This window comes from Amblyomma maculatum, chromosome 3, assembly GCF_055883805.1.
Source record: "Amblyomma maculatum isolate TAMU_Amacu chromosome 3, ASM5588380v1, whole genome shotgun sequence".
Classification (NCBI taxonomy): Eukaryota; Metazoa; Arthropoda; class Arachnida; order Ixodida; family Ixodidae; genus Amblyomma; species Amblyomma maculatum.
This window is the reverse complement of record NC_139346.1, coordinates 148004058-148019624: the sequence shown is the minus strand read 5'-3', so window position 1 is coordinate 148019624 and position 15567 is coordinate 148004058. Positions and strand designations below refer to the sequence as shown.

Here is a 15567-nt window from a genome sequence, read left to right as displayed (position 1 = left end):
CACCTCAAATACCTAGGATTACTCATGCGAATCCGAGAATAAAAGGTCACTGCATTGCCTATCACTGTCACCATATACGCATACGGATATTGCTTCCGGGTCACCCCACGTCCGATGAACACCTGAGACCATAACATCCCCGCTACCCTATTTTCCCATTATTCACAGCATGTCAGCGTTCAATAGCTGAAGGAATCATGTTTGATTCTCAGCAACTAAGCGACTGCTCTTACACAAAGCAAACCCGATTGCAACGCCGACAATAAAGGTATGCGTGGTGCCTGTCTTTAACTACATTCTTTGCTTTAGGCGACATTAGAGCAATGATCCTACATATCACGTTAAAGACAAGTGTGCCAACAAAGATATTGATCCTTTTGACAAAAAGACAAAAATCACTTAGGGAGCTACTGGAAATGTATCATGGGCAATTATTCAATAAAATTTAGAGACGCAGGTGTATGAGAACATTTCTTGGACTCTAAGCGCACCGGCAACAACTATTATTTACAAGAAAAATGTCTTTGCGCATTTAATGCTCATACGACTCCCGATGAATTGATTGAGCCACATCGCTAGATGGCCGTGCTTTTTTAGTCCAGGGCTGGCCGCCACTTATTGTCAAATGGCATAGCGGACCACACCCTCTCAGAGCCATCCTTTTGATTCTCTTACGGGCAGTTTATACGTCTCGACAAAGTACCCGCAGAAAACGCCATAATGCAAGTGGCGGGATATAAAAGACGTTGCATTGTCTAATGAAAGCCAAAATGTTGAGATAATGATGATCGACAAAGTGTCAAATCAGAAGTGTTTATTTTTTTTTATTTTGTTGTGAACACCATCTTCGGTTGAATCCCAAAGACAATTCGACATAACTTCTTCCGCACTTTCGAGTGATACTCTTCAGACAGGAACATATATTTCTGAAAGAGAAAAATACGAATTCCAGTTCTTAACGACGTATTGCATCAACCTGAACACAAGACCACAATTAAAACCGATCTGCTGTCTCATTATTTTAGCTTATAGTGACGTACGTCCTCTCGACACTCTACCATTTATATTCCCACACACTAATGCGATGGAATGTAGCTACTAAAGTTAGCAATGCAATGATCACGCTGTAATTTGCATTTGCTCATCCAAAAATAGACAACTTAGTCCTTAGAGAATATGCGCAAGAAATTCTCAATGCGCTTGACGGAGAAATGTCGCCTGGTGGGAGTCAGTTTTTGAGCCTACCTTGTGCACTTCAAATCTTTTTTTCATGTTAGTAATACTAGCCATCTGTGACAAGTGTACTTACACTTCTTGCGGAGGAGAGCACCGTAGTGGAATGGAGTGCCAAGACCGTAGCCATAGTTCAGGCCGTATCCGAGGAGACCGTGGCCGTAGCCATAGTGACCGACGCCATAGCCGAGAGTGCCGACGCCGTAGCCGTAGACTGGGGCGGCGTGGTAGGCAGCGAGGGCTGGGGCAGCGTGGGCAACGGTAGCCACAGCTGGGGCGTGGTGGACGGTGGTGGTAGCAACAGCAGGGGCAGCGTGGACAGCAGCGAGGGCTGGAGCGGCGGCGTACGTGGCGACTGGAGCAGCGTGAGCAACGGTGGCAACTACTGGAGCGGCGTGGACGGCAGCGATAGCTGGGGCAGCGGCATAGGTGGCGACTGGGGCAGCGTGAGCGACGGTGGCAACAGCTGGGGCGGCGTGAACAGCAGTCACAGCTGGAGCAGCGGCATAGCTCGCCACGGCTGGGGCGGCAGCCAGTCCGAGGCCATAGCCGGAGGTGCCAATGAATCCAGCGAAGGCGCTGGTGGCCATAGCCAGGACGATGCAGGCGCGGATCTGTATAGGTGAAAAGAGTATTTTCAGTGCCAAAGCACTGCAGTCTGGACCTTACACATTAACAAGAAAGAAAAAGAAACACGCCGCAGCAAATTCAAACTCAGCAATTTATTGTGGAAAGTTACACGGAACGTAGCCATTACCTCGCCTTATCATTCCGCTCGTTTACCAACTACTTTCTCGCGCTGTGTCGTTGTCTTCACAGACTTCCATTCAAGCGCAATAAATTCATATGTACCTCTGCTGCATTGCCTCCTTCAGGTGCACAAGGGCCCGGAGAGTTCAGAGTGGGCTAGGAGTGAGACGTCCGGTCAGCGATTTCACCGATCTTTGCGTGAAGTTTGGCATTGAAATCTTTTTTTTTTGTCTCAAAACGGAAGCGAAATGATAAGTGGCGAGCTTTCGCACCAACTGAGCGATTAGTCGTCTTTGCTAAATTGGTCTCAATTTTTAGCAACCTCTAGTGTGCGGTATTAGAATGCGTGGAAAATAAGAAAACTGTTATTGCCATGCGAGTGCTGCGTTCGCTCCAATACTAAATTCTTAGATTCCTTTTCCTAATAACGCAAATACCAAAATTCTCATAAAGCGACAATTAGAGGAAAACACGCACTGCAGTCAGCTTAAATCATAATTAAAACAAATTTTTCTCTTAGGTGTTTCGAAGCAATGACTTCGCTCATCCGCTAAGTAAATTTAACTGCCCAAAAATTGTGTGTTCTGTGCTCCTTATATCTAAAGTTCGAGAGGCAGTACTACCAGCCGAAGAGGTACCTTGGGTCTGTCTGAACAAAATAAAGTAAATATACAGAACACTCTTTAGGATGGAAATATATCTGTTTGCGGCCGTATAGAGCGACCATATTTTGCAACAATAGAAACCGGCTTACCATGACTGTTTGCTTGCTGGAGTACAAATTGCTGGTTTGAGTAAACTTTACGGCCCTTTTTATACCACTTCACGAAATATGCTGAGTAGATGGAGAGAGGTATGATAAGAAGTAAGTCCTGTATAGTTCAACACTTTATTGGCAAGAATCCTGTTTTCACCATATTGTGCAGAGCTAAGTAGCTACACGCGACGAATTAAAATGAGACTCCACCCGTATACCTTACCCGGACAGGCAATTTTTACTGTGCGTTTAAAGCCAAGACGACCAGTCATGCCGGCCACACCAGTAGGAAAGCCGCAAAAGTCTTTATGCATTGCAGAATCAGGAAAAAAAAAGAAAAGTAAATGTAACGGTAACGGTGAATATAACGGTGACGTAACGGCGAATATAATGATTTGCACGATAGGCTTGCAAATAGTCTGCACTCCTGGTAATGGAAAAAAATGCACTTTTAAGATCTGGTTTTAGCTCATGAGTCGCTTTAATAAGATTAGTAACCAGATCTTTTTATGCATGCTTGGTGTATCGGTTATGTGATTTCTTTCAAGGTGTACGAGGTAATGAAAATAAATAACGTGTAAAGACGTTTATAGTTCGGCGAATATTTGCAAAACTTACCGCTTACGAATTTCTAGAATTTCAGCTTTGATCAATTCTCATGAAGCGAAAAGCACGAGAAATGAGATTTATGTAAATGGTGGCTTCTTTATATTGTCTAGGGTACAATAAGTTATGATATTTTTGTGTCACACCTTGGCAGGCTGCGAACGAACATGATCCGTTTTTCAGCAGCTATCATTTGCAGCAACTTGAGATAATAAGCAACGAAGTTGTTTTTTCTGCAGCATATGCAGAGAACTCATTCACGTTTACAAGTTTTGCAAAACTTCCGTTAGTCACTTGTGATACACATGATGTGAATGACATCGTTGTGAATGACCCAGTAATAATCAAACAATGCCTGCTTTTCACAAACATTCAAAAGTAATTTTGCATACCTTTTATGCATTCATACAGGCACTGCATGTAGAGTAACCTAGTTCTCGGAGCTGAACGGGCCTCGGTATGGAGCGATATAAATGCAGATATCCCCACACGTGTAACTTAGCAGGAAATAACAATTGTATTGGGATGCCATGGCCACTAGGTACTACGTCTCGCTTGAAGTGAAGGTATCCACAAATAGTGTTTGTTACATTTTAGTTAGCTGTATTCCAAGATATAATTATGGCTGATGTCTGCAAAAGGCAATGAATGAGCTTTAACGGCTTTTTTGCGTGTGTCAGAAATATCTGCTTAAATAATAGGTGCCTCTCAATTTGGCTGGATTATCACTAATTACACGGACGAAGAACTGCGGTCCATGTTTTCGAATTTAGATAGGCAAAATATTTAGCTAACTAAAGCTGCTCCCAAAACGCGCAGTGTTTTAGAGCGAAGTCTCTAGAAATTACTTTTCTTAGTCATGTTTTCCGCAATTTAAAGTCATGCGAGTCATAAATTGAAAATAGCAAACTAGCGTGGCCGCCCCACAGCAACAATGTATATATACCGCGCGAGCATAATGGCACCATGCCACGTGAATACACGAGATATGCAAAACAAGAACGGACAGGTAGCGGCGGTGCTCTAACGGCGCACTTGACATGCTTTCGTTTGAGGGGCTTCGAGGTTGGATCCCTTTGCACCTCCCTTTGCAAACTTTGTGGGCTACCGTTAGGCGCAGAAGGTTCCGGAGTGATGTAAAAGGTTTCAGCGGGTCACGGAGTGTAAAAATTCTTGTTGATCCGGAGCTAGTCTATGCAAGGGGCTCGCACCGGTGACCTTTCCTCTCCCAAACCATGCTCCCCGGGGATCTTCAAACGGCCATTGCGGCCGAATCACTTGCAGGAGAACTTTCTGGATGGCATCAAAGGACTCGTCGCTATATGCGCTGTACAAATTGGTGTCTAAATTTGGCTCGCAGCGTTCATCTCGAATACGAAGAAGGAGTACATCGAATATAGCGAAGGTGCATATACAACACCTCATCTGGATGCAGTGTTGGTATGCCAGATCAGCACAGTATCTATTCAGTAGATGGCGCTGGTTGTATTCCAACAGATAGCGTTGCGCGTAGTCTGCCTCGGACGACCACATGCTCGCTCATCGCTGTCACGCGATGATGTAAAGGGAGCCAGGGATCACACCGTGTGAGTCAAAGTTATATCGCCGCCATCGGGCCGCTTCCGATGATTCACAGCAACGATTGCTTGCTTCACGTGATAGGGAACGCTGCCGTTAATGACTACATAATTTCGTTCCCCAGGGGTTCTTTATGTGTGCTGACAGCGTCCAGGTACGGCCATAATATTATGCATAATGAACACACTTCTAGGGTTATAACATTTATCATGCCTTTTGTAGAGAAGGCACGATGGTTACTAGGATCCGTACGCGAGCGCACCAGTGGCATATGCTTAAGCATTGGCAAGGTATTTCCTAATATTCGCTAGGTTATGCGTGACAAATAATATATCGCCGAGGCTTGCTTCGTATTATTATGGCCGGGACTGTACAGTGCACTGGCCTCGTGACCTCCGTATGCATTCAAGAGACCGCCGTGGCTTTGATAGAACCTGTGTCTTTAAGATCAGCAATCGAGAGTTGTAACTCCTAACACACAACGATGGGATCCAAATCGAAAAAAGTATGCACTACCATTTTGCACAAACACCGACCCATAGTTTCCAAACTGGATGGGCAAAAGTACAGAACTATGCCCTTGAGGCCCCTAAAAAGGCTTGAAATATTTCCAATAAGCAAGGTTCCTACCACTTACGAACTTATCCCCAGAAGATCCACGGAATTGCGAACGCAATAAACTAACGTGAAGTCTGATCGCATACGAAGGTCTAAGTGAAATGAAGGAGAATAGAGAAATAACTTCTGAAGATAAGAAATAATAATAATAATAATAATAATAATAATAATAATAATAATAATAATAATAATAATAATAATAATAATAATAATAATAATAATAATAATAGTAATAATAATAATAATAATAATAATAATAATAATAATAATAATAATAATAATAATAATAATAATAATAATCTTATTATTAAAATATTTTCGCAAAAATTATTTTTTATTTTTTTCCAAAACGCTTCTATCTCGTGCCACCTATCTCCTGCGCGTTGGCCATTGCACTGTATTGGGCATGTGTCATAGTTTTTAGAGGCCGACGAACAAACCAATAATTAAATTTTAGCTGTGTTAATTTATTTGCTGTAGAAAACCCAGTAAAAAAAGGTGTATATACTGGCAGCTTTCGCAAAGCCGTCATCTAACTAATTTAAAGTGCCCACAAATACGGATCTAAGACATATTAATACGCTTAATATAGAGAATTGTATTGTAAAAGCTGCGAATTTTGTTTTAAAAGAACCAGCCATATATGTCTTTTACGAATTTCGTAACGTACTAATATAGTGCCCATTTTAATAATTCCTTGCGGTGTTAATGCCGGCAAACCGTTTTGCGTGACGGCTGTTGATAAAGCTGGTGGCGAAGATGAAATTGCAGCCTGCTGTCCGTTCTATTTAACTTTGAGGAAGTGTTTTATGAAACGCTATCGACGTTTGTCAGTAATCTCGAATTAATAACCCTCCTTAGTAGGGTTCTCAATTTAGAGTAAATCAAATAGGAGAACGTGCTAAACTAATGGTAAAATATATCAATCTACATAAAACTGTGCTTTCTATCGGGATATCTGTAGATTTAAATGGGTTTTTAATCTAACTTCGCCTTGATTTTATTCATCAGTATTAACTAGAAAGGTCCCTGATATGTAGCTTTCTTGATTGTGTATGATTTCACAGGCTGGTTCTACAAGAGGGTAATTGCTTTCTACAGCCGTTTAGTGAGAGCAGTAACTTAATTTCCATGAGAGCCAGAATAGTACAAACTTGAGAGTTTTTCGATTATGATCGCTTTTTGTGCCGTTGTGTCAGAACAAATAGAACTTATTAAATTATTTTGGCATAAGCCTTTTTTGCTTCTGCATGCCTTTTCACTACAGCAACGTATATCTATATTTCGATCAAGAAAATACGTGTCGCCATAACTTATGCATGCCTTGATGAAAATGCAGCCCAAAAGTCAATGTGTAGCTGTATTTCTTTCTGGGTTTCGCGATTTGTCTCTAACTACCTTTTTGTTTAGCATGGAAGACGCTATTATGTACTTAGATGTGGCGATTCGAATAAAGTATCGTTTGTTAATCACGCCGTAGTGCAGCTTTTTTTTGCTACTTTTTGTTCGCGTCCCACTGCCCTGTTTCACCACATATGATGTCATCATTTTGTGGCGGTTAGATTGATTCACCTTGTGAGAGCACCAGAGTGGATTGAAGTTCTCCGCTTTCGTTCCGTCAACTTGATCCGTCTTGACAAGACTGCTCATCTGCGCACGTGTTTAGATATGTTGATAAATATTGTCACGTAGTGGTGACGAGGTCGACGACACAAATGAAGGGGTCGATGATTGCGCTAAAGAAACTCTTTATTTGGGCTGACTTGCGCCCGCAAAAGAACTAAGCAACTCGGCGGCGGCGATAGAAACAAACGTGCTCGTCGATCGTCGAACAAAGAATGCACGTCACACTCGGCAACGCTCAATTTAAAGGCTGCACAGAACAATCTAGATAACGTCGCAAACAGCTACCAGCACGGTCTGGAACATTGTGGAAAGACACCCGAGTGGCCGGAACCTTCCAGACAGATCTTGGTTCATCTTGCGCTACAACGAAACTGATAAAGGTGTGACTCGCGACATTGAGCATTAGCAAACAAAAATTACGGAACTGATACGCGGTCCAGAATCAGAGTGATAAGCCTGTATGCCGGCGGCTGTTAAAAAACAACAAATACGGTTTTGAAGGTTTCCGGCATTACTCCCCCCTTAAAAAAACATCGCCTCGATGTTCCAAAACAAAGAAACACAAACATAAAGACTGCAAAGTTTAAACACCACAGATTCTTTAACGCGCGCAATATGGCTTCAGTCGTACAACATGTACAATTTCTGGGCGTGCGCGTCGCCGTTGTGATGCTGACGTTCCGTCGGGAATGACTTCCTAGTCCAGTGGTCCGACGCGGCGAAGGATTTTGTATGGCCCAATGTATCGACGCAACAACTTTTTCACTTAATCCGCGACGGCTAATTGGTGTCCAAACCCACACTTGGTCTCCTGGATTGTACTCTGCGTGGCGTCGTCGTAAATTGTATCGTCGGCTGTCGGTGCGCTGTTGGTCCATAATACGCAGCTGTGCGAGTCGTCGGACTTCCTCTGCACGCTGCACGGGGGCCAAGGGGCGGTTTTCAGGAACAGGACGGTAGCGACGAGGGCTTGGGAGGTCGCTCGACTTGGGAGGTCGCGTCGGGGTGCAGGACGACATAATGCAGCTGCATAGTCCAACGCTGCTGATTCATGCACTGGAGCCGTCGGAGTCGTCGCTTTAGCAACGCCCAGCGCCTGCTGAACTTCTTCACGGACGACGTCCGCGAGCGTCGCCACCTGGGGTTGTTGCGATGATGGCAGCATTCGGCAGAGCTCCTCTCGCACGATCTCCCGGATGAGGTCCCGAAGGTTCTCTCCGCTTGCAGATGCGCTGGGGTAGTGGCATGAGTAGTCTGGTTGAAGTGGTCGCTCGTAGTGGCGCATCCGGGTGTCCAACGTCTTCTCGATGGTAGATGCTTCACTTTCAAATTTTTCCACAGTTTTCGGCGGGTTCCGGACAAGCCCCGCAAAAAGCGACTCTTTAACTCCTCGCATTAGGAATTCCACTCTCTCACCTTCGGCCATGTTAGGGTCGGCGCGGCGAAACAGGCGTTTCATCTCCTCTACGTAGACCAGGACGGGCTCGTTTGGTAGTTGAATTCTTGATTGGAGGAGGGCCTGAGCTCTTTCTTTTCGGACAGAACTTGTAAAGGCCATCAAGAACTGTGCTTTGAATATCTCCCAACCCTTGAAAGAAGTCTCGTGATTTTCAAACCAAATTCGGGCATGTCCTTCAAGAACAAAGTAGACCTGCCTGAGTTTCGCAGTGTCGATCCAGCCGTTGAAATCTGCCACACGGTCGAAGAGGTCCATCCAATCTCCCGCATCTTGATCTGGTAGTCCATGGAAGCAGGGGGGCTCACGGGGTTGAACGAAAACAACCGGTGCTGTAGGCTGGGCCATTGTCAGCGTCGATGCCTTCCGAGATCGAATGGGGTCAGGCAGCAGACCGTGTTGGGGTTGTAGGCCTTGAAGTCGGCGGCTGGCTCGGTGACCTGTCGGCTGGTCTTCCAGGGCGACGGGAACACGGCTGGGGTCTTCGCTTGAAGGGTCAAATGCAGCACCTCCACCAGATGTCACGTAGTGGCGACGAGGTCGACGACACAAATGAAGGGGTCGATGATTGCACTAAAGAAACTCTTTATTTGGGCTGACTTGCGCCCGCAGAAGAACTAAGCAACTCGGCGGCGGCGATAGAAGCAAACGTGCTCGTCGATCGTCGAACGAAGAATGCCCGTCACACTCGGCAACGCTCAATTGAAAGGCTGCACAGAACAATCTAGATAACGTCGCAAACAGCTACCAGCACGGGCTGGAACATTGTGGAGAGACACCCGATTGACCGGGACCTTCGAGACAGATCTCGGTGCATCTTGCGCTACAACGAAACTGATAAAGGTGTGACTCGCGACATCGAGCATTAACAAACAAAGATTACGGAACTGATACGCTGTCCAGAATCAGAGTGATAAGCCTGTATGCCGGCGGCTGTTAAAAAACAACAAATACGATTTTGAAGGTTTCGCGGCAATATTTAGTGTGCTCGGCCGTTAAATGCTGAGGTACTCGCTGAGAGACCCTATTTTGCTGAATCATATCAAAGTCCTAAAGAAATCTGTATTCAGTCTAGAAATCTTCGAAACAGGCTACAATGTTTATACTTCAGATTATGCTTGTCGCTCAGCGTACGTGAGCCGTTACCATACAAAGTGGTTAAAGCAGTATGCTGCGTTAGACCACTAAGCTACTAGACTTCGCAATAAGTATATAGGGGTTTTGGAATCTGCTTTGTGAATTCCGCTTAGAACAGTTCTTTCCATTACGGAAAAGGCAGAATTCTTTAGGACACATGCGCAGGAGACACATAAAAGTGGCCACACAGGCCAGTTCCTCGCAAACAAGGCAGCTTTTCTACACCTTATGCTGAGCGACATCATGATTAAAACGTCCAATAGTCATTTGCACCAAAGCGTTAATTAGTCCTAAGCGATATTTGCTGGATTTGGAATATGCCTACTTTGAGGCGAACAAAAATAAGGGCCCTAATGTGTGATCTCGGTTACGTTGCACAACTTTGAGAATTTAAGGTAGTTCACGTCGTCCATCATAGCTATTTAAAAACGTTGACTTAAGGTCGCAGACACGACGTCGGTAATGTGCATCATTAAGTAGATATTGTCGCTGCCGCCTAGAAGAAAAAAAAAACAGATCCATTGCAGAAGGTAATTCATACGATATTGCTTGGCGGATATAATATTCTTCCTCTGACAACGGTTTTGAAGTGTATGGTGGCGTCATGTAACGACCACCCTTTCCACCCATGACGAAGGTGGCGAGTGGTGGTGGCCTGTGTCAGTGCTCAAGCGGTCGTCACATACGTTCGCACCAGCCTATATCACACCCTTGAGCAGATGGCAAAGACAACTCTACAAATTATTCAGACAAAACTAAGCGCCGTGAAATAAACTATGCGGATCAAACGCGGCAGGAACTTTAGGAGTAAACGATTACTATACTTTGTCTTAAATTGAAAATACTTCGCAAAGGGTGATTTAGGATTGGGGTAATTTGGGAGTGGCCGTTTAATTTTCGGCCCTGCAAAAAGTCAAAGCCCCTTGCATAGCTTTTAACAGCGGTCCTTCCTGAATCTTACCACAGTGGTAAAAAGGAAGGTAGAATTTTGCACAATGCGTTTCATTGACTTGTGCGATATCCTGCTAGTTATGAAAAACGAGTAGCCTGGCGAAGAGACAGGGGATGCTATGTCGCTGCATAATCTCTAGAACGACCGTTAGCGCCTCTACCAAATAAATATTACTGGTACGCGCTGCTATACGCCTGCAGTTGTAATTTTTATTTGTTCATGCCTATATGATTGCAAGAAAGAAACAGACCGTAGAATGCTTAGAACTTGGTAGTTTAATAAGGCCAGGTGCCTAAGACAACGCTCTGTTGCACCTGGATGCAAGTGAAAATATATTTTCGGATTTTTCAATACAAATTGGGCAGGTTGATTTGAATCGTCTCCAGTGGAATTATGATGCAAGTTTTGTAGTTTTCCTTACTCCGGTTATCCGTTCTGAATTTTTATGTCAGTTCCGGCATTTTTGTTTCTTGCTTAAGTTGTCAATTGTGAATTTCGGGTTTAACATTCTAATGCGAGGCATCAGCTTTGAGAGACGAATTAGCGCAGCGTTGCGGATTCATTTGGCTCACCTTGGGTCTCTTGTGCGCGCTAATATCGCAAAACTAATGGAGCTTTTCTGCATTACGCCTCGGAGAAAGTACACCCGCACGGCAAGGATGAACTATGCGGCGAACTTCAGATTAGCAGCCGAATACAGAAGCATCTTGCTCAAAGCGCCGAATCCCCTTTGCTTTCTTCTGCCACACCTCCCTGATAGGCACCCGCTTGTGTCGGTCTTTTACGCATTACTTTTCCACTGCACCTCTGGTTTTCATTTGCTGTAAAATGTTGTTGCTATGTGTGTGTCGGCAACACTGGCTTTGTGACAGTGGGTCATGCCGATAGACAGTGGCATTGACAAGGACGTGCAATTCAGTTGTGGTATTTACAGCCACATAAATGATTGACCCAGCCACAAATGATTGCATATATGGCTGCACTTGCATGTGTGTTTCATACTGAAAAGTTGGAATTTTTGAGCTGTAATCGCTTACGTAAAAACAACAGAAATGTCAATACTCCGTTTTAACCATTTATTGCGGGAGATAGTGTCCTTGTTGGAAGCCTGCGCTGTATAGGATGTCACTTGCCAGTATACCACCTGCTAGATGCATGCTCGTGACGCATCTAGTTACGAAGCTTTAAAAGGCCGACAAGTACCGCTGACGCCGTCATGCATTTTTTTTTTTACTTGGTGATGGTCACCTTGATGCATTAAAAGATAAGGGCCAGAGTAAATAAGTACCGAAATATACAATATCCTGTTTTTGATATGGAGATTGCAGTACCTACTCCATCACTTTCTTACTCAGCATCCGAATGTCGGCTCCAGCCACTAGCGTTTTGAAAGCGTTACTACCTTTATGAAAGTTAAAGGAGAGTGGTAGGCAGCCAGAAAGGAACCATGTTGTCATTTCCGGCATTTGGATATGATGCGAATGTAGGCTCGGTCCCGAGGCATTAAAACGGAGCCCAAGTTTTCTTTTGAGGGCTGGGAGCTATGGCTTGATGTTTAAATATTCAACTAGTTCGATCTAACTAGACCCATGTTGTCCTTTGTCTAACCTTGCGGTAAAGTTGTATAGTTCACTGCATAAACTTCACTTAATTTGTCTTATTCTGATCAAGTTTCACTGTTCCCTTTCAGCGCCATCCCAGAGAACAGCTCTGGAAGAACCAACTAAAGTTCAATGCCAGTATTTCAAACTGCCAGATCATCTAGTGAAGCTCTCACTTGGCTCTTAAGGGTTAAGAAGGCTGCAGTTAGGCATTTTCTGTTTTATGAAACACTGGAACTCATCCCACTTCAGCTAGGAGGAGGAGGAGGAAGATGAGGAGGAAAGGCAGGAGGTTAACCCGTAAAAGCAACCGGTTTGCTACCCTGCACTGGGGGAAGGGGGTGTATGGATATCCACTTCAGCTAGCTTAGTGTGCGTCATTACCTATTCTGAAATTTCTTACTCAGTAAGGTAAATTCACGTAATAACTAAAAATACGTTCTCATCTTTATTCTTTACTTTTTTTTTTCAATTCCTTTCGCATGTGAAATATCTTGACCACAGCGACTAAACTCTCTAGCAGAGAAGGAAATCGTAGAAATGACTAAGAAGAGCGATGAAAGTAGGTAAGTGGAGCTATACTTTGAAGAATAAAAGGCGGCTTGAAAAGGTGGCTAAGGCGAAATCAGCTGCCGGATTATCTGAATTTTACTGCTTTTTTTTCCTCATTCAGTTAATTCTGCGCGCACACTGGTTTGGTGGCAAATGTTGTGAGAGGAAGGAGGCCTTCTGTAGATCAATACATAATAGTAACCAATCCTCTTTTCGACCCAATTCTTTCAGGAGCGCAGATACATGCACCGAATGTAAATGACGTTCTACCCTTCTTACCTGCCAGGACAAGTAATTTTTATTGGTAGTGAAGTTCAACGTGTACAGCCACGTTAGTAGCTGTACACGTTAGTAGCTGTACAGTTTTTTAGTTAATGTGAGTGCAGTAAAGGAAACCATGAAATGCTGCAGTTATAATAAAATGCGAAGTAGAGGTAAGCATGCGGCTTACTTAAGTTAGTAATGATTGAAAGTGCAGTCCAGATTACACATTTGGCTTGGCGATTACGCAAATATCTCAATGTGATTTGAAAAGCACATGCGTCACTTGCAGAATGATTGTTAATAAGATATTGCTGCTCTGATATGGTGTCTCGGTCAAATGAGTCCTTTTTCTGAAATATATATGACGTAATCCAGGTGAGCAATATCTATCATTATATTTGTAATTTTTTTACATATGATTTCAGCTTTGAGGCAGCTATTACTGAGCACAGATGTTTGGACCCGTCATTCAAGCAGTACTTTCAAGTATCAGCACGTATCACATGACATTAGCTGTGTGACATGTAAGTGGGCCCTGAGTGGTGTTGTTTTCAAGGTTCTGTGAAATGTCATAAATAATTTGTTGTAAATGTGAAACCCTTGAAGCCAATCCTACTAAAATTTTAAAGTGGTCGATATTACTCGGTCGATTAGAAAAGATACATTGTATCCCTACACATTGCGAAGCTTGCCTTTCTTCTATGTCGATAACTATTCTTATGTGGAAGGATAAGTTTTCTACCTGACAATAGGAAAAATTCACCACTTCCTGCTCATTGCCTCCGCATTGTACACGTGTTCTACGCTGGTTAAATCGATAAGAGCCAGATTAGTAGTGGGACTCCTCTTACTTGCTTTTTCTACTTTTTGTGCCCTTTACCTAGACATTAGCGGAAAGCCTTTATAGTTCGGAAGAAATCCTGTCAGCTAATAGCTGACATGAATTTCCGCAATAGGATGCTTTTAAAATAACCTAAAAGCGAGGCTAGAAAGATAGAGGAATACTTTAAATTTATCGTTTTTAAAGAAAAATTTCTTAGCTTTAGTTTATATTTAGTTTAACTTTCAATCAGGAACACATCTCACGATTTAGAGCGTTTACCTACGATTGTAAAGAAACGTTTGAACAGTGAGTATAACACATTAGTCAGGTCGGTTATTTCTGACATGCACTACGTGTCGCGGAAGATTTTCTATGGCTCCAAATTATGAAGAAATAATTTAAGGGCGCAATATGCCTTTGGCAATTTTGCGATTGCGCTCTTCAGCCGTTTGCAATCATCATCATAATCATCATCCTCGTCGTTGTCACCATCAGCCGGTCTAAGCTACTACAGGGACAAGGCCTCCAATATTGCTCAATTAACCCACTCCTGGGCCAGCTGCATACATTTGACTGCGGCAAACTTCTGAACTTCACCCGCTTACTGTTACGTGTAGTTGACGTGTAGGATAAAAATTCCAAAATCAAAGTTTCACTAATAATTTACTTATTCGACTTTTTGAGGGGCCAGCTAACAGCATGCTAACTTGCAAGGACCATAACCAGGAAAGCGCTCAATATTTGCATGGAGGTAAACGACACTGTGGGCAAAGAATAACACAGCCCAACCGACGGATTGCCAGAGTGGTGAAATGCAAGAACAGTCCGGAAACGAGAATGCCAGTCCACTGTCATTCTTCATTCCAAGGCGAGTTCATTGGGCCGACATAACTGTGAATAACAGATAGCCTCAGGGTTAATAATTACTTGCCTACCAAATAATTCAGTAGTCATAAACAAGTAAATGAGTGACAACGGGTGTAAGAAACTAGAAGAGGACGAATATGAGTTACTTGGTACATTTTGAAGAGGAGGCTAAATCAGCGCTACCCAAGACTGGACAACAGAAGGTCAAACATAAGCATACGTTGTTGCTATCTTGTCCCGTTTTGCGTAGCGCTGCTTTAATCTCCACTTCAGTTAGAGACAACCATGTCTAGAGCCATACAGCATATGCAGACGTCAGGCTAAACAAAGCAATCTCCGCTCCACAGGACCTCAACGCACATTTCCCATACCTCACTGCCGCGAAAAATTTGTTGTCATTTTTTCAACTGTTTCGTGCAAAGCAAGCGTTCTAAGGTCCTAAATATGTTTTTTTTTTTTTGTTGTTTTTTTACCAGTAGCTTCGTTCAGTTGTGAAGAGCTTGTCGGAAATAATCGTGGGCTGCGTACAAGAACTCATACCATGGTAATTCGGGGTTCTGGTGATTGATGTTTGAGTAGTGTGTGATGGCGATGGCGAGGAAAAGAAATCATTGTAATTAATTGATGAATTAAAAAAAAGAAAGATGAATGAATTGGATAAAGGTGGGTTGAAAGGTGTCAAAATGCTCAGAAAGAAAATTCGATGCATGATGATGATATTAATAGGAAATTTAGATTATGTAATTG

The 15567-nt window shown here is 43.4% G+C and overlaps 1 protein-coding gene across 1 annotated transcript in view; it reads right to left on the bottom strand.

Annotated features, from left to right (window-relative positions):
• Nucleotides 1-1843, bottom strand: part of LOC146196354 (uncharacterized) — a 69986-nt gene extending 68143 nt beyond the window's left edge. Inside the window, exon 1 of the mRNA XM_084596970.1 lies at nucleotides 1310-1843. Coding sequence (XP_084453096.1) covers nucleotides 1310-1823 — 514 coding nt within the window. The 5' untranslated portion in view covers nucleotides 1824-1843. The remainder of the gene's footprint in view (nucleotides 1-1309) is intronic.
• Nucleotides 1844-15567: the final 13724 nt, after the last annotated feature.